Source organism: Paramormyrops kingsleyae, chromosome 14 (assembly GCF_048594095.1).
Source record: "Paramormyrops kingsleyae isolate MSU_618 chromosome 14, PKINGS_0.4, whole genome shotgun sequence".
Taxonomy (NCBI): Eukaryota; Metazoa; Chordata; class Actinopteri; order Osteoglossiformes; family Mormyridae; genus Paramormyrops; species Paramormyrops kingsleyae.
The window spans coordinates 15,182,570-15,208,591 of NC_132810.1; the positions used below are offsets into that span (position 1 = coordinate 15,182,570).

Below are 26,022 nucleotides of genomic sequence, written 5' to 3' on the forward strand. Positions count from 1 at the left end.
CAGGAGAAGGTTACATGGCCTGATGAGCTCGAGGCCCTCAGAGAGTCAGACCCATTTGGGGTAAGATGACAGGAATCCTGCTCCCATCTGTAAGAATCATCCATGTGTTGGGAATCGCAGTTGGACCTTTAAATATAAATTAATGATTTATATAAATATATATTAAGACATTCCATGGCTGCCTTGCCTCCCCCTGGATCCTTGCCTGATAGGCTGGCCATCTCACCCTCACTGAGTGCTGTCTTCATGCCCCCTCCCTGCCCCCCAGCTTGGAGCTGATCTGTGTTGCCTTGTTTTTGTGTTTCAGGCAGCCTCTGGGGTCTTTGTCTTCTTTTGAGCTATAATAGATATGATGAACCCCCCCTGCACCACCACTGCTCGGGGTGCTGTGAGCTTCTGCCTCCTTCGTTCATGACCACTCCAGTGGCTTGAAAGGGAGGCAAAAATAAGCAGCTGGCCTTCCGGAACGGTCGACCCGGCGTGACGCGTTCCCTCACTCCCTTGGGGCCATGGTACCTCTAGGGCAGCCAAACCACCAACCCGGCCGGAGCCCTGGATGCTGTTGCGTCAAGCCTGAGCTCGTTAGCTTGTTAGGTCTCGCGCCGGAGCTCGTTAAAGCCTGAGTTCCGGCAATCCTGTCAGTGCCGTCTCACATCTGGGTCCCCATGGCAACGCGGCTCCAGCCAACCATAGGTGGGCTCTGGATCCTTTCAGACTCCACCCCTTTCATCAGTGTTGAAGCCTGATGTGGGGTTTGCAGTTCCCAGTACAGCCTTGAAAATGGGCTTGGTGGTTGTAGGGGGTGTGTACAGAGGAGTGAAGCTATGGGTAGGTGATGTCAACATCTACTTCACCTGCCCCCATTATAAGGTTAAACTAGGCCATGATTGACAGCTCAGAGCAGGTCCCTCCCTGGATTTCAAGCCATGGTTCTCCCATCACCAGTTAGTGTTACTAGTTGTTTGATTGAGTTTTCGGGAAATTACTTACCCCCTGACAGTGACAGCTACCGGAGTGATTTTTCCACTCCCATCCCTCTTCCCAGCGTGTCACCTTTCCTGAGTGTAGCCCCACAGTCATGTGAGAGACTCGCTGTCGGGTGTCATGCAGTTCCTTTCATCTGTCCCTGATGATGCCTCCCTGGCTTTTCAGGTTCTGCCACTGCTCCAGTTGTCTGAGCTGGCATTTGACAACTTCTGTGCTTCTGTCCACCATTTTTCATTTACTGAAGCTCATCTTGTAGGAGACTCTTGGTGCCCATTCGGTCAGGTGGTAACTTGATTGAAGAAGTTAGGAGTCGTGAACTCCCATTAACGTCAGTCGGTTTCTTTCTTGTTCCCTTGATTTGTCAAAGGTATGAGGCAGCTGACTCAGGTGTTGTGATGCGATGTGCATTGTATTGACCAACCACATTTCAGTATTGAGTCATGTGACCCCTTCATGGGAGAAATTTGGTGTCATGTATTCAGTTGGGGGTTAAGAGCATATGGTTGTGAGAGTTTAAGACGGCTCAATTAACCTCAGTAAAAAAAGATTGATGTCCTGGTTGTTCCCTTTTTATGAAAGGTCGAGTTTGCTTTGTTGAAATGTCTGTCGGCACGTAAAGTGAAATACTCCTGGCCTCGGTGTCGATTCAGACCCCCCTGGCACCCCCTGAGTATGCCTTCACATGTGGGCTGGGCAACACCTACAAAAATACTATGCCATATTTTAATTAAAAAAATACTGGGATACACGATAATATTGAGTCATCCAACACTACCCTCCAGCAAACGCGCATGCATGTAGCACCTAATTTTTTTACCAAAAGGAAAATGTGAAGGCATGAAAAACCAATAAATGAAACAACCACTAAATAGCTGCTGTTAAAACATGCTGACTGGGGGGGGGGGGGGGGGAGCAGGGGTTGCTGATTAGCGGTTATATTTTTTGTCTTTGTGGAAAATGATCGATCGACGGGCCGGATTTCATTTTGATTTAAAGCATGTTTCAGGTCATTGTCAAATATCTTGCAGGAGCAGCTTCTTAAAACAGGTCCTGCACACTTGGTATGTAGCGTAAGCTTTTCTCCGCAAGAACAGTGCTAATAATAGTCAGATATTGACACTGGCTTACTTGTCTGATATGACGATATGATCAGTAATCAGTATCTCCCAGCCCTAGCCCACACCCCCACTGCCTTCCTTTCACAGCCTGGAATTCACCACGATGGGGTGCACATCCAAACACACATGCATATTAACGCTGCACACGCACATTGTGATTCCAGACTCGGAAGCACCTTGTTGACAAGGAAACGGTACACTTTATTATTACTATTCTCTCCAATTACACGTCTTGGCAGTAAGCAACAGATGCAGTATCCCGTAACACTGGAATGTAGAGATTCTCACTGTAAGGCGCATAGGTGACAGCAGAGCTGTGGTGGGGGCAGCATGGGGGATCACTGGGGACTGCCATAGAGTGAGAAATCTAAAACGTTGTGTTTTCATTTTCGGAGGCTCCAGATTCTGTTGCCTGTGTTCCCATGACACCGCAGTGTGCTTCCTTAAAGGAATGTCATTCATAAGCATTCCCCTTTAATCTGTAATGAAAGGGAGCTTGTGGCCCCCCAGTCGTGATGCATGCAGGACACCCAAAGAGAGAACTGGACACTCGTGCAAATTCATGGGCATCAGAGTAAAGGAGCAGAGAGATAATCAGATGAAACGTGCGTCTTTGGAGGAACTGACAAACACCAGGGTGGTTTCACCGTGTTATGACCACAGCTGCATTAAACGGAATCGCCGAGACCCACTAACATTGCAAAGGACTTCCATCAGAGTACAAAACAGCGACAACGGCGTTACAGTAAGCCATACCCTTTGAGTAGTAAGAAATGAACCGATGAGAGCTTTCCCCGTAAAGGACGGGACGACATCCAGCCACGAAAAGCCATCCGCCACCAAATTGGCCAGCGAGCGTCACGGAGCAATTGTGCTGTGAATGGGGCACCTCGGAAATGGTGGGCAAACTGCGTGCAACACCAAAGGTCAACCACTTTGCACGTGTGTGCACGTAATGGTCAGTATACACACAACCACACACGGTCACAGCTGGCAGCAGGAACGGGACCCAGAGGAGCAACCGTGATGATACAGCCATCGCCGAATGGACTGAGGTGAAGTGGTAACCTCAAAACACAAAGCAAAACGTTAGTAACAACAGCAATGATCATAAAAGTATTTAAAAAAAAAAAAAAAAACAGGAAAATTCTGACTGCAAAATGTTCACGGTGGTGCTGGAATGGAGGGGCGTTCTGGCTGCATGTGAGGAGCCGCTGTCAGGCCTGGACACGGTGCTGTAGGGGGGTCGAAAACCGTCAGTCTCCCCACCATCTGGCCACTCAGAACTGGCTGGCACTGCTGGGGTCGCACTGCAGCAGCCGGACGATGGAGGGGTCACTCTTGGCACCTTTGATGAATTCTTCTAGGGAGAGTTTACCTGTCATGTGAAATGGCGGCACGGTTACCACGGAAAGCCCTGCATCACTGCGGGACCTCACTTTATAAACTGAACATCATGCATTTTCCGTAATTTGTCCTTCAAACTCACTGTCCACCACTGACAGGACAGCTGCCATTGCAAGTGACCAAGTTGCTACACAATGGGTGTTTCTCAATACCAAGCGCAGTGTATCGTAGTTTGGTGAGGATGCAACTGATGTATCCTTGATATTTGGGGCGGGGCAAGAATGGCTAGGGATTTTTACTGTCTTCTGTACTTCTGTTCTTAGTATTGGAACTGGTCTTCGGCATCGGAAGATGATATAAAGTGGATACGCGAAAACACAAACACTGCCAATTTTAGACAAGTATGGTCAACACCTGAAGCCTCATCAAATCGCCACCCCTATAATGAGTGAGGGTGGGGGGGGGTGAAGCCATGCTTTGAGCATGCTCAGTCTGCATGGGAGAACAGCCTGCCATGGCACATGACTCTGTACGCACTGTGTATGCACCCCCTGTGTACTAACTCTTCAGTGTTACAAGTTTTGGGTGCCACATACTCTGAATCTGACAGTTTTGCTGGTTTTAAGGCAACTTATTCAAACTTAATCAAGCCTAATTAAGAGCTCAGCGAGAATGTGTTTTACTATCTACTGTTTCATATTTCATCAATTCCAAGAAAAAGAGTGACATTAGTTTTGTGATGTATCATAGCAGAGCACTGTTGTTGGCTGTGTGTGATTGGCTGGGGTTACGACCTTCTGTTGTTGGCTGTGTGTGATTGGCTCGGGTTAAGACCTTCGCCGTTTGTCTTAGCTACTCACCGTCATTGTTAGTATCCATCTGTCTGAAGATCTTGTCCGTCCGTTTCTCTGGGGTGGACTCATCCTCTGGCATTTTCATCACCGAGGACACCATCTTGTAGATCGCCTGAGTGAAGATTGGGGGGGGGGCATCAGCATGGGATAATGGACCCGGGGCTTCAGGAATCCCCAGTGTGCATTGGTGACGGCCCATGGCTGTGGCCCGTGAACCAGATCGTCACACGCATTGAGTCCTGTGCCTGTCCCTGCTGACTGCGGTCGCCTGACCGCTGCCCCCTTCAGCTGGATCGTCGCAGCATGAATCAGGCAGAGTTTAGTCTCACTGGCTTTGTGACAAAGGAACAAAGTCCTGAGTCAGAAGATGTGGGCATGCTCCAATGTCACCTGGAGCGTGTAACCAAATGAGAGACGAGTCGCTCAACCTGGCAAGCATTGGCACATATGGACAGGAGAATGGCACAGAGCTGTGTGTGGAAGTGAGACCTGATCCTAGGTGGCGATCCGGGGCATGTGATGCCTTATTCGCCTCAAAGGTAAGCGAGCGAGTCATGTCCAGTGTCATGGTTAGCTGCAGTGAGTTTGGAGGACATAATAGAGCCAAGTTCTTAAAGGTGTGAACCAGGAACACAAGCATGGAAACTGCTGGAAGCCGGCAACGAGCTGATCTGTCGGTCATGTGCTTGTCACACAAATTGAGTGCAATTTTGACACAGTGCTAACACACCCTTCCAAGGTTGGCTTTGGTCTGAGGTTTCTGGGCAAGCCTGCAGCACTGCAGACTGGGCTGAACATGTTTATGTCCCTGTTTAGTACTCTGGACCTCGCCTGGAAGTACTTTCCAGACTTTCAGAGCTGTTCTCTTGAATCTCTGGCAGATTTGTTTGTTGGGTTGGATTGAAATGTCTTGCTGATTGCCTTCAAAGGGGCCGCTTGATGTCTGTCTGTTCTGTTGTTTGTTAAGAGCGTACTGTGTTGCGTGTATATTGGTGAACCGCACACATTGTCACGGTGAAGCAAGATACCATAAAGTGAAAAGGTAGAAAACAGCAAAAAGAAGAGAAAAAGGTAGAGGAAGAAGGCACCCACCTGCACTATCTCCAGCATCTCAGCACGGCTGATGTAGCCGTTGCCGTCCAGGTCGTACATGCTGAAGGCCCACTTGAGCTTCTGCTCCAGCTTACCACGCGACGTCACGCTCAGCGCGATGATGAACTCCCGGAAGTCGATGGTGCCGTCACCGTTGGTGTCGAAGGTGCGGAAGACGTGCTCAGCGAACTTGGAGGCATCGCCATAGGGGAAGAAGTTGGCGTAGATCTTCTTGAACTCGTCCACGGTCAGATGGCCTGTGGGGCAGTCCTTCAGGAAGCCCTTATACCACTCTTGCAGCTCGTGATCCGTGAACTCCGTGTTCTCTCGGAGGTCATTCAGCACCTCTGGACGGAGCTTGCTGTTCTGCTTCCCCATCCTGCTGCCTCACCTCTCTTCTTCACTCCTTTACTCCTCTCTTTCTCCTCTGTGTTGGGTCTTTTCTTCCACTTGACTCACTTGCTAATTCCACCTGGCTCTCCTCACCAGTGCCGCTACAGATCCCAGCACTACCAATTAAGCAATAGAGGGAGAGGGAGAGTGCGATAAACACTCCAGCACAGACATGACGAGCAGTATATGTAAGAACAGCAATGGCAAAACCATTAATCAGCCCTCCTTTTTAATCAATTGATTTGATTTTCGGGCACCAGTTCAAAAACAATTCAACCTGACAAAAAGTTTTCCCTTTGGTGAAGAGGAAATTAGCTGTGCGTGGTTTATATCGGGTGGGGGGCGGCTTGAGGGACCCTTGTTTGTCGGCTCCCCCCACTGAAACCATTGCTGCACCAGAGATCTCTGGCAAACTGGCGTTTCAGTTAATCCTTCAGCCAGCAATCTGAAGCCTTATCTGGGATTTAATGAAAAGGTTTCCACAAACCAGTAATCCTCTCGCAGCCGGCTCTAAACAGGTTCCAAATAAAATGTCCCTATTCAGAGAGCAAGTGAGACTTCTGGCCTCTGCGATCTTTTGAAGACTATGCTGTTTTATAGAGGTGCTTCTCAGTGTTAATACCCTGCAATAGTGCTGAGGATATCGCTACATCACCGGAATTGCAGGAATGCATCTGCTTTGAACCATTCTGGTCGCTCAGAGACATCAGTATGCAACAGGGCAATTCAGGCCCTGTGGTGAACATTTCTGTGCCATTATGAAACGATGAATAATGGTCACACCATGGGAGCCTAAGTACTGCTTTAATGTTGGACTAATTTGTCTGAAGCTCAAAATTGCAATATGGACAGAAAAATTTCCATCAAAGCTTATGTGCAAAGGGAAACCATTTGCAAATTTAATTTGGGGAAAATGTGGTGAACACAGGTGTAATGTAAAACTGTCAACCACATGCAGGAGTGTCACACACACACACACACACACACACACACACAATTCAATTTTATTTATATAGCGCTTTTAACAACAGTCATTGTCACAAAGCGCTTTACATATAACCGGCCACACACACACCTTGCGTCATAGGAGGGGGGGTTACTTTAGTGTGTAACTCCACCTGTGGTGTGTAACTGGGCCAGTGCCTGGGCCAAATCTGTCCATGGAAAATGGCAGCTTGGGGGTAAATGCGTGAGCTTGATGCTTTCCTAACCCTCAAAACCACTCTTGTGCTGTTCGGCCTTCAGCTCCCTCTTTTCCTTTTCCTTGCTGCTCTTCATTAGTTATTAGTTATGAGTCACCACTGACCTCATGATGAGAGTCCGTCACAAGGAGACCCTGTTTTTTCACCAGAAGCTCCTCTAGAGTGATGTCAAGAGCATAAGCTACTCCAAGCTACGAGGTGATGAGTGAAGCAGGTCCTCACTCTCCGAGGTCAGGGGAGTTTCCAGTAGCAAGGTACCAAAGAACCTAGCAGCCATTTGACTTCTGCTTCTGGTCCCTCAGTGACAGAGAGCACTTGTCAGGTTCCTCGGTCACTCTAACCCCAGGTGGCATGGTTCTATCAGGCAGAAAGGCAGGTTGGCTGCTCCTGCAGTGCTGTGTCTATGTAACCATGGGATGAGGTCAACTTTCCATTGATATGGAATGACCCTTTTTCTGAAGACAGGAGTGAACAAATCCCACTGCAAGTTAACAAATATGACGTGTTTTAGTCATCATCAGTAGTATATCATCTGTGATTCTCTTTTTTGTACAAAGTAAAAATAATCATTTTCTGTTAACAACCTGCTGGGCAGGGCTGTGGAATCAGCGGCTCTGAGGGAATTACCGCCAGTTTGCTAACTGTTACTCAATGGGTCCCGTAAACATGAATGCCATGAGTCACTTCAGAGTCACTTTAATGTCACACCTGGTCTATCTAATGAAAGAACATCGTGCGTCATCAGTCTGGGCCATATCAGAAGCCTGGAAAGTTATTCATGGAATCAGAATGTTGTTACTAATGGAATCCAGGGAGAATTCTGGAACGTAAAGCATTCCACCATAAGCTGTGAGCCTGGACATACATGCTACATCATAACATATTCAGATAGACCGCTACGTTAATTCCCAGTTGCTTGGATGTTAAACTGTGTGGGGTCACAGCCCAAGCTTCTGCTCTACTTTAATGAAAGTGAAAGTCTGTCCTTATTTGCTGAGACGTATTTGAGTGGGACAAGAATGGATTTTGTTGTTCTCGAGATTTGTTTAGCTTACGGTGGAACCCCAGCTGCCATGTCTTGTAGACGGAGGGTAAGAATCTTGCACAGTGCCAGATGTGGGTAATTATAAAGCCTTTATAAAAATCCCCCACTGGAGAGTGTAGGCCGAAGCAGAGAGCAGCCTGAGGCAGAGCACAGACCGGGGCAGAGCACAGACCGTGGAAGTGCACAGGCCGGGGTAGAGCGCAGATCAAGGCAGAGTGCAGACGATGGAAGAGCACAGGCCGGGGCAGAGCGCAGACCGTGGAAGAGCACAGGCCGGGGCAGAGCGCAGACTGTGGAAGAGCACAGGCGGGGGCAGAGCGCAGATCAAGGCAGAGCTCAGGCCGGGGCAGAGCGCAGATCAAGGCAGAGCACAGGCCGCATACTGTGGAAGAGCACAGGCTGGGGCAGAGTTCAGATCAAGGCAAAGCATATGTTTCGCTTAGTGGAAAGGGAAAAATCAGCGATTACTGGCAGTAAGTCGTTTGCCAATGGGGAGGGAGTGGAACTTTCTGGGCTGATAATACCTGATCCATATTGACTGCACTTGACAAAATTAAGTGGTAGTGGGGAATGAAAGGAAAAAGAGAGGGATTTAGACAGTAGAAAGGAGAGACAGAGATGAGGCGCAGCCACATGTGCTCTGATCGAGGGAATGCTTGAATGGATGAGTATGAAGGCTAGGACAACCCAAGATCCATGTCATACCTGGTCACATCACTTAGAGACTGCAACATGAGCTCCTGTGTGATGGAAAGTGTTAATTAAACGTGATGCTGAGGCTTAGTAAAGGAGACAGACTGGGGAGGTACAGACAGCAGGAAGAAGTCTGGTTTAATTGGCACTTAGGGACCACCTGAATGTGAGAAACACTGCAACCTGTTGCTCACCGGAGTATCATCCATACATAAAAAGCAAGCATCTCACCGTATGCTGATGGACGGGAGACAGGGGCTGTGCGGGGAGAGCTGCGGATCACTGCTGTCCATTACAGCTTCCTAACAGGTCCTCGGGGGCTGGGTTGAACTCAACCCATGGGTGTGGTCTCCATGGTTACCCCATTAATAACCTGCTTGACTGTGATCCTCAATCAGTTGGAATCTGATTTGTGTTCCTCGGGTGATGTATTAAAGACACCTGCTAGTTTAGGACAGAAAAAGGCTGCAGAGCGCCTGGATGGGAGCAGTCTGTCCATCCTCTGGCATCTCCCCGTCCGGCCATCCGTCTGCGTCTCTCTGCCCATCTATCCACCTGTGTCTCCCTATTCCTCTGCCTACTTCTCCTTGTCTGTTCCTTGTCCTGCCTGCATCTCTCTGTGTCTCCTTGTCCTCCTGCTTGAATATCCCTGCGTGTCTGCATATGTATGTATGATCATATTATTACTTGAACACCCACAGACTGACCCATAGGGTGATTTTTACCTTGTCTGCACTCTGTTCCAGCCACGTTCTGTTTGTGTACTGTGTTCTGCTCCCTAATTAACCTTTGCCAGTGGGAATCAAAAGCCAGGGACTTTTCCAGGCCTCTGTGGGGAAATCATATACTCTCCTCATTAGAAAAACAATTTATTGATGATAAAAACACAGAACCCCCGCTGCCACATTTAACATTCAGGCTCACCATGGAGTTATTGCTGCCATGACGCGTAAACGGAAAAAATCAGTCATGCATTCAGACTCTCAGTCCCTTCCTCCCCCTCTCTTGGTATCACTTTGCCAGATACAATTGGCCCCTTTTCTATGTCCCTCCAAGGGCTAACATGCTACCGAAAATGACACCTGGTCTCCCCTCCTACCAGTACCTGTAACTTGAGTACAAATTTCACTGAAGCCATTTTTTGGCCAGGTCACATGACTGAGGGGGCCCTATGAAACACTGTATGGCCGAAAGTGTACGACCACCAGCTTGTCAACACCTCATTCCTAAACCAAGGGTTTTCATATGCAGTTGGTCAGGCCATCGTGGCTATAATAGCTGCTGCTCTTCTATGACTATCTGTGAGATGTTTGAACCTTGCTGGTAGGGTTTTATGCCAGGTTGGGTATTGATGTTGGGCAATCAAGTCCCTTTCTGCGAAGTTGTGTGGTCCGTAACTTCATAGCTGAACTTGCTCCCAGACTTTTCCACTTCACTATCACTTCAGGTGCAGGTGACCAGGGCAGCTCTTGCAGAGCAAAAATGTGGCCAACTGACTGATGGTGTCCTATGATGGTGCCAAGTATAAAGTCACTAGGTTTTCTTGTACAACCACAAATCTGGCTGTAAATGTTTGTTGCTTGTTCTGTGGCTGTGTGCTTAGTTATACACCTGTACCAGTAGTGGGGGTGGGAAGGGGGGGCATGCATATGATGACAGGTGCATATGGTGACTAGTACTGTATAATGTGTACCCTCTCAGAAGGAGGGGACAAACAGACGTAGCTTTATCAGAAGAAGCGAGACAACCAACGTGTGTGGAGCACCCTTGGTGTGAGGGGGTAGGAAGTCCTCAGCAGAGCTACAGAAGGTCAGATATTTACTGGGAAGTGCCAGTGGAGATGCAGATCAGAGTCACAGGGCTGCTTTGGAAGCCCCTGTAGATCAGCAGCCCTAAGGGACTAAGATCACCTGAAAGCTGAAATCCTCTGAAAGCTGTCACTGATGGGTCATATGACCTTTTCGAGTCACGTCGAATCAGACTAATTGCAGTCAAAGAGTCAATCTAGTGCATATCCCACAGAGCGGAGAGTGTTATTGACCGGAGGAACGATCCTCCCAATGAAAGTAAGAGAATGAGGCTTGGCTCTCAGTTGCCCCCTACTGATAATCATAATAACTACATGCTGGAAGGGGTGGACTGTGGTGGACTAGTCTGACAATTGGGGGGGGCTGTAAATATGCAGGCAGTCCTTCTACCTCGCTGCTAATTCAGGTGACTGATTCTCCTTGAACACGGCTTGAAGCTGTTTATCGGTTTTATGGACCATCTGCGGAGTTTATGTTATTGTTTGGAGGGGGTGCAGTCGATAGGGCAGAGACGGTATCTGCTCTAGCTCAGAGGCAGTTGCAGAAATGCCCCTCGATAGATGCATTAGGCTGAGCACCAGTTGATAAAACGTGTCAATGAAAGTGTTTCTCTTATTTGGTGGCTTCGAACTGAGTAGCTCCATCTGTAATGTTCTCTATGCACTGAGCCTGCCTGGGTCACCAGTACCTACTGCACCTGTACTGTCCTGAAGCTGAACCTGCATGTTACCCTCCCTCCGGATGGCTCTCTGTTTATGGGACCAGGATGGACAGTTTCCCACCGCGGCCCCCAGCCCCCGTGCCGCAAGGGCCGCTCAGTATTTATACTATATTCCTCTACGCAGATTCTTGAGGATTTTCTCCTTGCACAATCAACCATAGAGGTTTTATTCTGAGACCACAAATAGCTCCATAGACCCGTGCGGATCTTACTCCTCCTCCCCCCACCGGGATGTCCAGATGCAAGCTGTTAGATGCATTGCGTGCTGAAGCTGGCCATGGGCAGGGGTGACCAAAAACCCACCCTTTACTCACGTGAGATGCTGGGGAGACTATGGCAGCACTTCTGCAAGCAGGAGGAAGCTCTCTGGTGACACCAAGCAGATGAGCTACAGAGCCACGGTAGGGCTGATACCAAGAAGGTCACAGCAGACCAGCGGTGGTATGATGCTGTGACCACAGAGCTCTGTGTCTAAATAAAGCCCCCGCCAGCCCAGCCTTGGGCAAGCCAAAAAAGATCAGAGAAAATGAAGCAGGAAGTGAAGGGACCGTCAGCCTGGAGTAACAATGCCCGTTCTTCCAGTCCCCGGGGCGCGGCCCGGACCCCATGCTGCCCTTTGTTTTAGTGGATCATAATAGATCGGGCCAGATGTCACGGACTCTGTCGTGCCTGTGGTGTGGGAAGGGGGTGGTGGACACTAGCAGGCCTAGATACAATCTCACACCAGGAAATGGAGTGGGCCAAGAAAATGACATGCAACTCCCGCCCCCCCTAGCCAGCATGTTCTCCTGTGACACCCTGTCCTCTCCAGTTTATGGGCATTATCTTGTTTTTTCTCTCTCTCAAGGGGGTTGCTTGGGAAAAGACCCACAGACATGTGTGTCCCCCCCCCCCAGTCATTTGAGTTTAAGACACCTTGTACAGCACCTTGAGACTGTCTGGTTCAGGTTAATGAAATGTCCATCTGGGATAACCCTGGCTGTTGGTAGCAGGAAGGCTCAAATTTTCATTCCTATCTGTTCATAATTTGCACATTAATTTCTGAGCAGCGGATGGCTGCTTGTGAAAATGCTTTGTTGTGTCTGCCTATCAGCAGAAGTGAGGCAGCACCCATTCAGATGCAAGGAGGACCGAGTCGGGATCAGTACAAGGCAGCAAAAAGCACCCCAGCACCAGAAGCCTCTTAAGCTCGACACCCAGCCAGACCACGTAGATGTGGGTCCTGCTCCTGGCCACGGTCCTGCTGGACTAATTTTACACGCTCACAGGCAAAGGGAGGTTGAAACTGACTGAGGAATATATACAGTATATGCGCAGAAGCAGGGAAAGCAGATGAGGTATAATCTACTTCCTGCACTGACAGGAAGTCACCAACAACACAGCGACTGCCGGATATGTCTGAGAGGAACAGCCCCCCCCCCAAAAAAAAACACTCACACAGAACCACACATTCAGAAATACACACACGCACACTCAGAAACTGCAAAATGCGAGCACAGGTTTTGGTTTTCTCTGTGGGGACATTTTCTCAGAAATTGTCCTCACAAGGAGAGGAAAACAGATAAACAAACGACAGAAAAACATAGAGGTGGCCCCACCCAGCCCACACACACTGTATGCCTGCTGGAACACTGACAGCCATAAACTGTTTACTCTGTTTACCTCAGACTTTGCATGACCTTTACTTAATGAAGCACTTTACATTTTCCAAGAGATCTGACAGTGAGGCGTGTCCATCTGACACCTGACATGCACCTCACTGTAGGGACGGACCTCCACACCACCACACAGGGGGTTGGCCAGTTTGCAGTAGCAACACAGATTCTGCAAGTCTGCATGTGACAGATAGTGCCTGTGTATTTGCATTTGCAGTGTGTGTGACACTGCGTTGGATGGTGTGTCTGCAGAGCACCACATCACCGATGCCCTACGGCAGACTGATTCCTGCAAACACAGGTCAGAAAAACCCCCATCAGCCCCTTTGGCAAGTTTCCCACCTAAGCGTACAGCTATACCTGGCAACCACCAGATGCATGATGGGATACAGGAAGACATGGGCACGAGAAACACCTGGCCGTTCTGTGTTCAAGATAAACAGAAACGCCCCACTTTCCATTCTGGAGAATGGCCAGCCCCTAACTGGATTTCTTTCCATTCGACGGCAGGGCGTTTGATGGTTACACCACTTCACCACTTGTTTCACGTAAACATTGAACTTGTTGACTTAAGCTATATAAGGATGTGATTGACTGGGGTAACCTCGGGATGACCTTGGGTCACCCCCAAGGGCACTGAAGGTGAAGCGACAAATAATGGGAAGAGGTTTATGATAAAGACAAATGTCTCCCTAACTTTCCAAAAGAGGCATGTGAAGGGAACTGCAAAGCTCCTGTATCCAGCCCTGAATTATTCATATGTGTGTGATCCTATGCTGAGGGATCCACATGCCCAGCCTGGCCTTCTCTTTATTGTAGGACCTTTGTGTGTCTTGCTTTATTCCAACACTTTTTTTTTTCTCAGAGACAGGGGTTGGATAACCATGCTAAAACCAACATATAGCTGATTACATATTTATACACAGAGTCACACAGCAAAACTTAGAGCACAAGATATTTCCATCCTCCGTGCTTTTATGGTAAGACAATTTTAACATAGACAGCTTAATGAAGAAATGCACTCCCACGGGACGTGTGTGTGTGTGAAAAGTGTGTGGGAAAGCAAGAAAAAAAACCAAAAAACAAAAAGCTCTCTGGGAACAGTGAGGGTGAGCAGGCGCTATTAGCTGAGTGGAAGAAGTTACACAACATCTCGCAACGAGATTCATACTGAGGAAGAGGAGGCGCGTACCAAAACATCAACGAGGGGAAATCAGGTGGAAATGCTGAGAAAGTGCAGGTTTTTCACCTAGTTTCTCTGACACACACACTGCTGGATGGCTTGCAATGGGAACCCAGCTCAGACGAAGAGATCTGACCTCGGAATTATGATTCAAGTGTAAGTTATGTTTGAAGTTTGTAACTGTATGGCCCTGCGTTTTTCTGACACTAAAATGAACAGCAAACAAAATAAATGAACATGTTATGATCCGAAACGGAGAAGATTAAGAAAAGCAGCTAACAGCAAGCACTAATCGTCGTCCTTCCCCCCCCATGGCATTCTGGGAGCCTCCTCCTCAGCCAAACCGCAGTGCTGTCTGCCGTGGCCAACTACAGCCCCCACACGTGCTGTTGCCTGGCAGCAGGAGAAGCCAGGCTGTTGCTGAGGTCTGTGTCGCACTTCATTCACACCGCGGTCGCTGCCTCTGACACGGGTATTTGGGTGCAGGTAAGTCCGGCAGGCCAAAGGACAGGTCACAGCTCTCTCCTGGACCAATGGGTGCGGCGCCTCTGAGAAGTTTGCCGTGTCCATCTGTCTTGCCGGTGGCTTTAGTGCCTCTCAGTCCATGGAATAGAGAATGAACTACCAGGATGGAGGTGGTAGCAGCCACTCCTTCACGCTCGGGCCCCTGGTTACTTATTCATCTGCCCGGCAGATGGACACAGCTGGAGTGGGGCCCACGATAGTGTGCCGGAAACCCGACCGGCACGTTTTCGACGCCATCCAATCCTGTTGCGCCACACTAGCGGCTCCACGTTGAGCATACAATGAAAACATGGCTGGAACCCACCCCCAGTGCCCTCCTGAACAGACCGATCGCCAGCGCCCACACCCCTCTCCACTTTCACTCATGCCGCCTGGTGTCCCATTTCAGCCCAGTCGTACCGTCATTTGATTCAGCCAGTCCCTCCCCCGACACCATCCAGAACACACACACATACATAACTCTGCTCAACCATGCGCGTAACCAAATGTGATGATCGCTGTGCTGCACGATGCTCATCCTCTCCTTGTATTTCCTGTGCATCATTTTGATATGAGGAAAGACGGGATGCCACGGCGCCATTTTGTGGCCCATACTGTGGCCCCCAATGTACTGATGTCCACGCAGACTTCACAGTGGAGCCTGGCCCCAATGGCTGGCGGGCTCCAGATTCCCAGAAGGAAAAAACACTAACAGTAACGTCAAACAAAATACCAGTTAATTGAATACAAAACATTATTTGACGGTAATGTGAGGGAACGTGTGTGTTACTTGGACCAGCACGTCACTGCTGGAAGCGAGTCACCATAGCGTCCAAATCGACTTTGACACAAACACACACGAGAATAGTAATTACACAATCTGCTCGGCGAGCCGTGTGTCAGTAAGCAATTATGCGTGTGACAACAGCAGCCAGGCGGGAGAGGCAGCAAACACTGGCAGTGAAAGACAGATGGACTGGGCAAGAAATGAGAATCATAACTCGAACCTGGTGCCTGGAAGTGCACGGTTAAACAACTCAGGCCACAGATCCTAGGGCGTCAGCGAGGTCCACATGGTACAAAGGCTGACACTGCTGTATGCGGGGCAGCAACAGAAGCGGCCTCATCCCAGATGAGAATCTCTGAGAAATGTCCAGCATGTTCTGGAAAAAAGTGCCTTGATTTTAACAGAGTGAAGCTCACGCTAGGAAAAAACGAGTCGTCCTTAAAGACTTTCTCTCAAGTAGGAGCAGAAAGAACAGGGTGGAAGGGAGACTGGACTTTTTACAGAAGCGCGTATAATTGGCACAGGTCTCGCAGATGCAGGTTTTATCTAACCACTCCGTTTGCCAGTCTAGTTTCACTAAACTGGCACTGGCATAAAGAGAAGGCTGTCATCAGCAAGGTGTGCATCGTCTCACAAACCACGAAAACGGCCTAGTAAAATAAATCCTGCTCCCTGGCCCTTACATAATTATGCAGTATTTGTTGGTTGAATGGATCTACTTGACAGGGTGCTTAGATCAAAACCAAAGTCATTCGTAAATAAGGGCAGAGTGACCGCACTAAGATTCCTTTTTTTTTTTAAGATTCCTGACCTGCTTCCACTAATCCGTCGTCAGGCTTGACATCCCACAGCACCTCATGCAGGCTGAGCATGAGCAATGGACAATAAGTCTGGCTGGTTGGAGCTCTCTGCGGCAACTCAGAAGAAGGTAATTTAATCTCTGTGATGGATTGCATTTGCGGCCGGTTGGAGAGTAAGGGAAGCTCTCAGGGAGGTTAGATGTCCTAGGAGCACATTCCACTGAGCATAGAAGGCTGACATGTATCCTAATGTCACCATGTTTGGGTTGGAATGCAAGGAAGCACACCTGTCAAAGGGCCCTGAGTCCCTTTACTGGGACATGATGACGAGGTGGAAACCGGTAAAGGATGGCATGGGAAAGTGGGAGCTTTTATATCTTGTGTTTTTGTATAAAGTTGATTTTCCTAGATTTCCATCCATGGCTATGGGAACATGTGAAAACACACCTCTAGATGTTGAGAAATCTGCTTTGGCTCATTCTGGTTAGGCGTGGTCCAGCTTCACTTCAGATCCAGCAAAGTCTCCAAACCTGAGTAAAGCTCACCCTCTAAGCAACACCATCTTGGTTGAGGTGATGCAGCATTCCTGCGAGGTTTAGAGCCCTTGTGCACGGCCCCCGTCCTGTTCCATGGTTTGTGCACATACGCCCTCTGTAAATCATGAGGCTGGAAGCTCTGTGACTTCTCACTAAATAAGTCTGGCAGATTGATGAATAACAAAGACGCAGCTTCACTGTGTCGATGAACGGCTTGCATTGCTGTAGAAATGCAGCAAGATGGATGGGTGTCTCTTGCATTGTTACATGCATGCTGGACCCTGTGTGAAGAGGCCTGGTGTGTTTATCTGTCTGAGGCTCATTTACCCTCTTTCCACCAGTCCGTCCCTCCCTTACTCTTTCTGCCCCCCACACAGTATCCCAGTTCATTCACTAATAACTGCAGCATTCGCATCTGTGGCAGTTGGAGGCAAAGCCAAAGGGAGCGAGATGAATGACTGAATGCTGCAAACACCTGAACATCCATCAGAAGTGAGGTGGCATGTTTCAAAACAAATCCTGTCACCTGTCCAGTGAAAAACTGGAGGAGGAAGGGGAGCCCATTAGGAGGAGTGGAGAGATGAGGTGGGCCGGCAATGCCACCTCACAAGTGCCTTTTGTTCCAGCCCCACAATCACTCTTACAGAACTCCTGAAAGGAACCGTTAAACATTAATGAGCTGGTGCACAGAAAATTACCTCTGCTTCCTGTCAAGTTTTCAGCTGCCGATAAGGCCAGGAAACCTTATCAGTAAAATCGTGGTTCGTGATGGTGGGGGGGGGGGGGGTAGCAGCATAATGAAACCTCAGTTTAGCTGTGTTCTGCCAACCTCGAGCGATGGGTTACCCATGCGTGACTGGGTGATGAGATATAGGTGGCAGCACAGGCCTTGTCTCAACCCATGCAGAGCCTGCTGGGGATCTGATGGTATAAACCAAACTTTTCTAACTGAGTTACAGACCATTGTTCTTGGGGTTCGAGGTCCATCTGTGAGCAGGGTTACCATGCGGGTCAATATTCCATGTCAGAAACCCTGCGGCAGCTTGCAGCCCCCCTGCTGCTCTTAGTGCGGTTCCTATGGCTGCCTCCTTTTCCCCTACGGACTACCTGCTGCCCCGACACATACCTCAGACCTGAGGGCTGAATTACGGAATGGGTTTATTGGTTTAACAAAATTTCTTGAGGCTTACTTCTGAGTTTTGTATACTATAATATTTTATCCCAATACCAATATTCGGTGTGGGTCCTTTTATGATAAAGTTGGCTGACGATCAAGTTTGTTGAGAAGGATGGGAATCACGAAGCGGGGTTACTGGCTTATCGAGGTAACTTGTCGGATTTAAGGTACCACAGTTTAAATGGACTTCATATTCGTTTACTTACATTTTGCCTTAAATCCGACAAGTTACCCCGATAAGCCAGTAACCCTGCTTCGTAGTACAGGCCACTGGATCTAAAAAGGCAACTCTGGGTGTGTACAATTTGCTTTGTAGTGAATTTTACTGGTTATGAACTCCTTTGCTGACAACAGATTTCCCCCAGGGCTGCTGGCAGTCATACACAAACTAATACCTAAACAGTTCACCTCTGTCATGGCTCCACCTCCACAATTTCCCCTACTCTGATACTTCTAGTCAAAAAAGGTATAATTTCCACGTGGTTCCTTGCATTGGGAAAACTGATGCAAGACGATGGCTGTACCCCCACCCCCGATGGCCCTCACACCAAGCCACTCGACGACAGGATATGGCACAGCAGATTCTGACTTTGAGCTGACATTTTAAAAAAGCACAGAATTAGAACAATCTGAAACTGAGGTGCACCGCTAATGTTGCAGCAGATTAACCCAGTGTTGTGAGAGGAATAAAAGTATCCTGTCTATAACACTGCAGACAGATTAGCAGCTACCAGAGTGAAGTGAAAATGACAACTCTGAAGCCTGCATTACTTTTCACAAATTCCTTCTGTACAAACGCTAAAAAAGGGAGAGTATAACGCAGTAAAGCGGACTTGAATACTTAATACCTAGAGAGTAATACATACTCTGGCAAGCCACCTATCCAGCTCACAGCAGAGAGGAGCTGACCAGCAAGTTCTTAAGACATGTGATGGTGAGCCAGACAATAGCATTTTGGCTTGGTGTGACCGTGAAATTCCAAATTCTGTTTACAGTCCTACTGTGAGAAAGTGGACTGTATTACACAGAGGGTAAAAATGCAGTAATATTTCCATAGCCTGTCATTGCTTCCCTTAGCTTCCCCGGGGAATTATGGGTAATTAGAATGGAGGTCAACTATTGACACAAGAGCACAGCATGGCATCGGATGCTTAAACTCGTGCCCTCCTGCCTCTCTTGCTACTTCTCCCCCTCCACTCTCCATCCTTGCTTTTTTTGGATCCCCTGACTTCCATCTTTCTGCCTAAGCTGCTGTTTCTCCGTGTCTGTTTCTGTCTTTCCATCTTTCCACATCGCACGCACAGAGATTCCAGAGCGCTGCCATCATCCATTTCCAATTTCACCTTTACTCTCTTTGATTTAACGAGGTCAAAAGCAGCAACGCAGCCCGGTTTGTGCCAGCTTCCTTTCCCATGGGGCTATACAGAAAACGCAACTCACAAACCCCTCCTCAAGTCTGGAACTGTGGTCCATAAGGCTCAGGTTGAGACGTCACTGTGATGATAGGCTGGTGTCCCTTGCTGGGCCAATTAAACCAAACCAGAGTGGGAAAGAAAAAAACAACAGCAACAAACAGGAAGTCCATCTCCTGTCTGACACCATCTCTTGTCACATCCAAGATACAGCACAGCTCTGGAAAAACGGCCAAACCTAGGGACCTAGGGAGAGGTAGCTTTGCACACAGAGAATCCGAGGGCAACACTACAAACAGCAAACGAGAGCAATGGAAACTTTGTGAATTCCTCAGAGATGCCTTGGAATGGATGGGAACTTGGGGAGAAGCTTGCAACAGCACAACAGGAGTGTGCAGCTGTCGGTGTGGACAGCAGAAGCCAACAGACTGTTGGCGGCTTGTCCTGATACATGATGTCAGGACCAGAGGAGGTGATGTGAACCCTCACACATGGTAAGCTGTCCCACGGGCAAGGCTGTCTTTCTCTCTGTCTGTCTCACACACACACACACACACACACAAGCATGTTTGTTTTCATATCTTTGTGGGGACTCTCCATTTATTTCTATGGGAAAAACACATAACAATGACACCCTTAAACCCTGTTTAGCCCTAAACTTAACCATAAGTAACTAAACAAAATACAAGTTTTTTTAGTTTTTTGATTGCAGTCACAGATATTCATAAAATTGAGTTTCCATTTGAGGGCACTGAAAAAAATGGTCCCCAAAGTGTCAAAATAAACATGACCACAGACAGAGACAAATACACACAGCTGTCCAAAGATTGAACCAAAATTCAAGACTAAACAGGCTATCCCAAAGACTATAAACCCCGCTGTGGACCAATGACATCCCTTAGGCAGGAGTTTGAATCTAGTTTTACTGGAAGATCTTGTTCAACTCCTTGAATGTCTGTACCCATTCCCCCTTCCCAGAATCTTCCATCTCCCTGCACCATGAATCACATTTCCTTTTCCTGATATGAAAGATTCTTTCCTCTACTACAAGTGAATTTGGTTTAACTTCTCTGTTGTTGTGTCTCAGCACTAAACTAGGTGTCTAACAACTGCACCAAAAGCACTGTGTGACTGCGTGTTTCAATTCTGACACTCAGCACTGCACTGTCTGCAAGCAATGCCAGACACACATGCCATCCCACGCATAGAGGGAGAGCCACCCCTCCTTTTGGAAGCTTTTGTGCTGGTTAGCCAGGTCTCTGTTCAATGTCTCAGGTGCCTCATTGCAGTGCTAGTGGAAGGGTATTAGCCTCCAGGGTGTCCAAACTGCTGCTTAAAAATATTCCATGCATAAAACATAAAAGGCCATTAACTTCGGTTTCCGTCGGTGACAGCCTCATTAGAGAACGTGCCAATGGGACCCAGGTGCTCGAAGTGACATCTGGGGAGGCGGCAGTAGGCGTATAAATAAGGTACAGCAAATAATGATGAGGTTATGACCGATAGTTCATCTGGGGCATCCTGGGTGTTCTGTCAATAGCCCCGGAGGCTGAGGAATAGTGTCAGGGGGCAGTGACAAGGCAAACAAATACCACCCCCCACAATTTCACATATCCACACAGAACTACCTACAGAATTATGATACTGATGCTACTAAGAACTTCTTTTTTAAAGACAGAAGAGGGGATTTAGTTTAGTGGCACACAAAAAAAATCAAGGGTAATTCCCATCATGCACTTTGACTGTAGTGTGACGTGTGAGCTGGGCACTGATGTAGCCAGGGAGTAATCCAGCAAAGCCTTAAAAATGTGAGTGACCGGAATAGGGACAGAATATTTATCTGTTATGAATGTAGTCCAATGTGCCTGCCGCACTGACAAGGACACACGTCGTCACAGTCTCTCATTCAGGCCTGAATATTGCTGCTGGACCATATGAGTTCTCCTCATCACCGCTGGCTTGTTACCATGGAGAACGCTTCTGTCGCCACACTGTTGACTGAGAAACAGGTCACTACCCTTACTGAGGCCACGCCCACAGCTACTCTGCGAGACACAGGCCGCGTTCAGTGACCATGGCCTTCGGACCTCTTCCTGATACGGGCTGCATTTCATCTTGGACACCTGCCCTACTTACTGCCCTTTTATTAAATACCAGAGTGCATCCCCACTAAATCCCTGTTAGGTCATGTACCCTGGTGCTGTTTGCTATAAAACAACAATCAAATGCTGCTTAATTAAAAATTGGTAAAGCATTCCCCAGTTGCAGGCTTACGAAATGGATGAGGTGTGAAGAGGCTACGTGCCCCCCTTTTGTGGGGCATCCAAAAACACGCCTTTGAGAAGTGAGCGGTTGCCATAGGGAGCAGAGGTGTTTTCCGGCTTTGCAGAGGTGTTCTCCGGCTTTGCAGAATGACTTTCCATTAAGCTGTGAACAAACATGGGCACTGGCGTTTGTTATTTACAGGCAGATGAAAGTTTGATTTGATTGGGGCTGATTAGCGATGCACTGAATCCAATCTGCAGCTGCATAGCCTCAACCCTGCGAGGTTAAACAGTCAAGTTTAAACTGGGTGGGGAGGGGTGGTAAACAGAGAGAGAGAGGGAGAGAGAGAATGAGATCCTGCAGCGCTAACAGAGTATGGAGGCATGCCTTAATCTTAAGGTTTCTCAGATCAGTTCCTGGAATTATCTTGAGGAATGGTCCATTCAGGCCTTGATAGTGTAAACCACTTGGATGTGGATAAACGACTACGTTTACACTATAATCTGTTCAAATACCAGCCAAACGTGGAGCACATTAAAATACGGCCTTTAATAATTTATCCGGTGAATAAATTATCGGTGCCCTTGGAAGCAGATTCCGACCGTGCCAGGAGAATGGATTTGATTAAGGAATTGATTCATGCATTCTATTACTCTTGGATCAATCAGGGGTCGGGTTTTCCAAACAAAGCGTCAGCCTGGAGAGGAAAACCTCTCGATAAAAGTCATTAGCACTTGTTGGCGTTTTCTGCGAGGGTGACATGTGGGATTCAGGGCCCCATAATGGGCCTTCAAGGCCTGCTGTCTGCTTGGAGTTCTGTGGCAGCTCACTCATCAGAGAGGCAGGAGGAAAACTCTGGAATCTGAAAGTCTCCACTACCACAGTTCCCACCATAAGCTACCTCAGATAAAAACCAGTGAACACGGACTGAGGACTCCTGCTCACATTGCCAGTAGGAAGGCGCCTCCTGTCAATCATTCATGTGGAGCCAATGAGAAACCGGAGCCAACATACAGTAATGGCCAAGGGTGCAAGACTACTGTCTGTCTTTCCATTATTTCCATGGAGGCAGTGCTACTTGCTCCTTCCTGCCATAAGGGAGGGTCACCCCCTATCATAAAGTCAGTGATTGTATGAGCAAAATCTCAGATGGGGGGCTAGGAGAATGTCATCTGTTGAAGGTGAACAACATGCAAGGCAGCGAGATCCCATCAGTCAGCTTTAGCGCTTGCTATGCTTAGAGGGCCACATCCCAGATGCTCAACACCACTGTGCCATCAGGTCAGATCAGACCCAACACTGCAGAAGGAAGTTTGTATTACAGAGCTCCGAAACGTTCATAAAAAGAGATTAAAAACACTATTTTTTTTGCGAGTGCCTATTCTGTGTTTATCTCTCTGCTATTTGAAGTGCTGTATCGTATTTACTTTATGACGCCAGAAAGCAACGAAGGTACAAGAAATAACGGAAAGTATCGAGCATGCCCTACCCTTACCTAAAATGAACAAGTATCTAAGATCATGCACGAACTTAACGGACGTTAGAAAAACGGCCAAATTAATACAAAATGCAACCTCATTTAAATAATGAGCAATACTGTTAGTCCTTTATGTGAGGAAACGGAACTGCTTACGCGCGAATGAACAGATAATATAGCCTACCGGTAAAACTAAAACTCCTCGATAGTTTTTGAACTTGAATATATACTGTTTCCTTTGTGTGTGTGTGAGTATGTGTGTGTGCGCGTGTGTCAGACTGATCGTTACAGGTTACGGCGCACCGTACGCGCAGCTCGGCGATGTCTCTCTCCCGCCACAGAGGCGGCGCCAAGTTCGCCACAGAGGCCATTTTCCTCCCAAAAACTACATTCGAGACACTCGCTTTCAAAGTTTATTTCGTTCCTTTATGTTGTTTCATACAAATAGAAACCAAATGACCCAATACAACACATGTCCTGATAACAAAACGTACACATATAGATACAGGCTATAAATGGCAATAAATTGAGAATGTTTACTGACCAAAAACAGGTAAGCTGCGAGAGTTTATAGTAAAGTATTTTCCATAAATTAAGGAAGGCTTAATTTTCCGATATATCAGGTCAACAGACTGTAGGAGCCCGGGAGCCTGTGACAGCGGATAATAATATGATTCTGTCTTAAGTTTTCACCAACCCATGTGCCCGTTTCTAGAGGAACTGACAAGGCAAACTATTAAAGATGCAGCACTTTGAAGAAAAAAAGAATATAGTATTGCGATCTTTATATTAAATACTAAATTTAGTTACATTACATATTCCTGTCCAGTTATAGTAAACTAGTTATGATACATTACCTACAAAATTAGGTACTTGAATGCATCAGTCGCAAAGCCAATCCGTTAGCTTAATGTTAATCGAAACGCGTCAGAAGTAAAATAGTGATACAACAAGACGTGCAATATGAACTTAAGGCAGCATCTGCACTTACAGTCCGTCGCCCCGTCTGCCGGGCGCAGGCAGTCTGAACTCCACTTCTTTCCTGGCCGATCAGTTTCTTTTCCTCCTTATTCGCTTTATAACTTAATTAAACAAACAAATAAAAACCTGTTGTGATAATTATCGAATGCACTGGCTAAAAGTAATAGACGCACGACAAAGCAATGAAGCCGATAATCTGCGTGCAACAGTTGCCGAGTGAAATGGATCTTCACGGGTTTGTACCTTTTTGTCAAGTTTTGTCGAGGTTTGACAAAGAGCCGCGGGAGGAAAAACACGACGTACTTAAGCAGAAATGTAATTTTTATTGTGTGATAGCGAACGTTACGGTGTATTGAGGAGACGGTCCGCCGCGTAGCGGATCGCCGTTTCCATGCCCAGCCGAAGCTGCAGCGCCCCGGGCAGCTCCAATGGACTGCTCCAACACCTACACGGGGGAGCACGCCTTTTCTTCTTGCTTTATTTTTCAAAGTTTACCAGAATATCATGGGTTTATTAGAATGAATTTAACATATATTTTCTTTACGAAAACATGTTTATATTCAAAATGTGTCAAAGTCATTTCAATGTGTCAAAATAATTTCCGTGTAAAGCTCCAGCGTCGCCTGGTGTCGCTGTGTTGTACCCCGATTGTGAAGGCGTGGATCCTTCCACAAACACGGACGCAGGCTGTACATCTTCGGCTGGTAATGCAGTTGGATAAGCAGCCTGGTGAGTTCGCGAGCAGTTTAACCTCACGGTTTCCTGCTTGTTGCAAGACTTTTAGATGCTGGCCCATACTGTCACCGAATACACACAATTAAAAACACAAATTAAAAGGCAGTTGAAAAATGTAATGGATAGATTATACACTAATCAACCATAACAATAAAATCACCTGGGCAATATTGTGTAGGTCTCCTTTGTGCCGCAAAACAGCTCTGACCCGTTGAGGAATGGACTCCACATCTGGCACCAAGAAGTTAGCAGCAGATCCTGTAAGTCCTGTAACTTGTGAGGTGGGACCTCCATGGATTGGACTTGTTTGTCCAGAACATCCCACAGATATTTGATTGGCTTGTGATCTATGGAATCTGGAAGCCAAGTCAACACTTTGCAATCTTTTTCATGTTCCTCAAACCATTCGTGAACAATTTCTGCAGTGTGGCAGGGTGCATTATCCTGCTGAAGGAGGCCACTGCCATTGGGGAATACTGTTGCCATGAAGGGGTGTACTTGGTCTGCCACAATGTTTAGGTAGGTGGTACGTGTGAAAGTGACATCCACATGAATGCCAGGACCCAAGGCTTCCCAGCAGACCATTGCTCAGAGCATCACACTGCCTCTGCGGGCTTGCCTTCTTCCCATAATGCATCATGGTACCATCTCATTCCCAGGTAAACAATGCACATGCACTTCGTCATCCACATGATATAACAAAAAATGTGACTCATCAGATGAGGCCATAGCTACGATACACTGTGTGTTCAGACCAGAGAGACCAGCCTTTGCTCCCCAAGCATATCAGTCACCCTTGGGCATCCATGATCCCATCTCTGGTTCACCGGTTGGCCTTCCTTGGACCACATTTGGTAGGAACACCCCACAAGACCTGACCCAGTTGTCACCATCACAGTTTGGCCTGTGTCAAAGTCACTCAGATCCTTCCACTTGGACATTTTTCCTGCTTCCAGCACATCAACTGCAAGAACTGACTGTTCACTTGCCTAATATATAATGGCTCCCTTGACAGGTGCCATTGTAATAAGATAATCAATGTTATTCACTTCACCTCTCAGTGGTTTTAATGTTATGGCTGACGGGTATATTATAGCTACGTATACAATCCGAATGAGAACCACACACTAGATTAGAATCAAAGGTCATCTTGTCTGCTAATTCTGTTGTAGGAAATCGAAATGCATTCGAAATGTGTTTTAACTTTCTGGGGGGGTAAATCATGCCAAAAAAGGAAAACGTGTAGAAAA

The 26,022-nt window shown here is 47.5% G+C and overlaps 1 protein-coding gene across 3 annotated transcripts; it reads right to left on the minus strand.

The window, feature by feature from the left end:
* Window positions 1-2,282: 2,282 nt before the first annotated feature.
* LOC111855566 (hippocalcin-like protein 1) lies at window positions 2,283-24,460 on the minus strand. 3 transcript variants are annotated; one of them, XM_023834720.2, is made up of 5 exons: window positions 24,281-24,460; window positions 24,048-24,138; window positions 5,399-5,907; window positions 4,313-4,418; window positions 2,283-3,483 (listed from the first exon to the last, which is right to left on the minus strand). In XM_023834720.2, exons 3-5 carry the CDS (start codon window positions 5,774-5,776, stop codon window positions 3,386-3,388), a joined length of 582 nt encoding a protein of 193 aa, XP_023690488.1. In that variant the 5' UTR covers window positions 5,777-5,907; window positions 24,048-24,138; window positions 24,281-24,460; the 3' UTR covers window positions 2,283-3,385. The 3 variants fall into 3 exon arrangements, with proteins under 3 accessions (XP_023690488.1, XP_023690489.1, XP_023690487.1); XM_023834721.2 differs by lacking the exons at window positions 24,048-24,138; window positions 24,281-24,460 and adding exons at window positions 9,208-9,369; window positions 9,457-9,556; XM_023834719.2 differs by having other exon boundaries at window positions 24,048-24,460.
* Window positions 24,461-26,022: the final 1,562 nt, after the last annotated feature.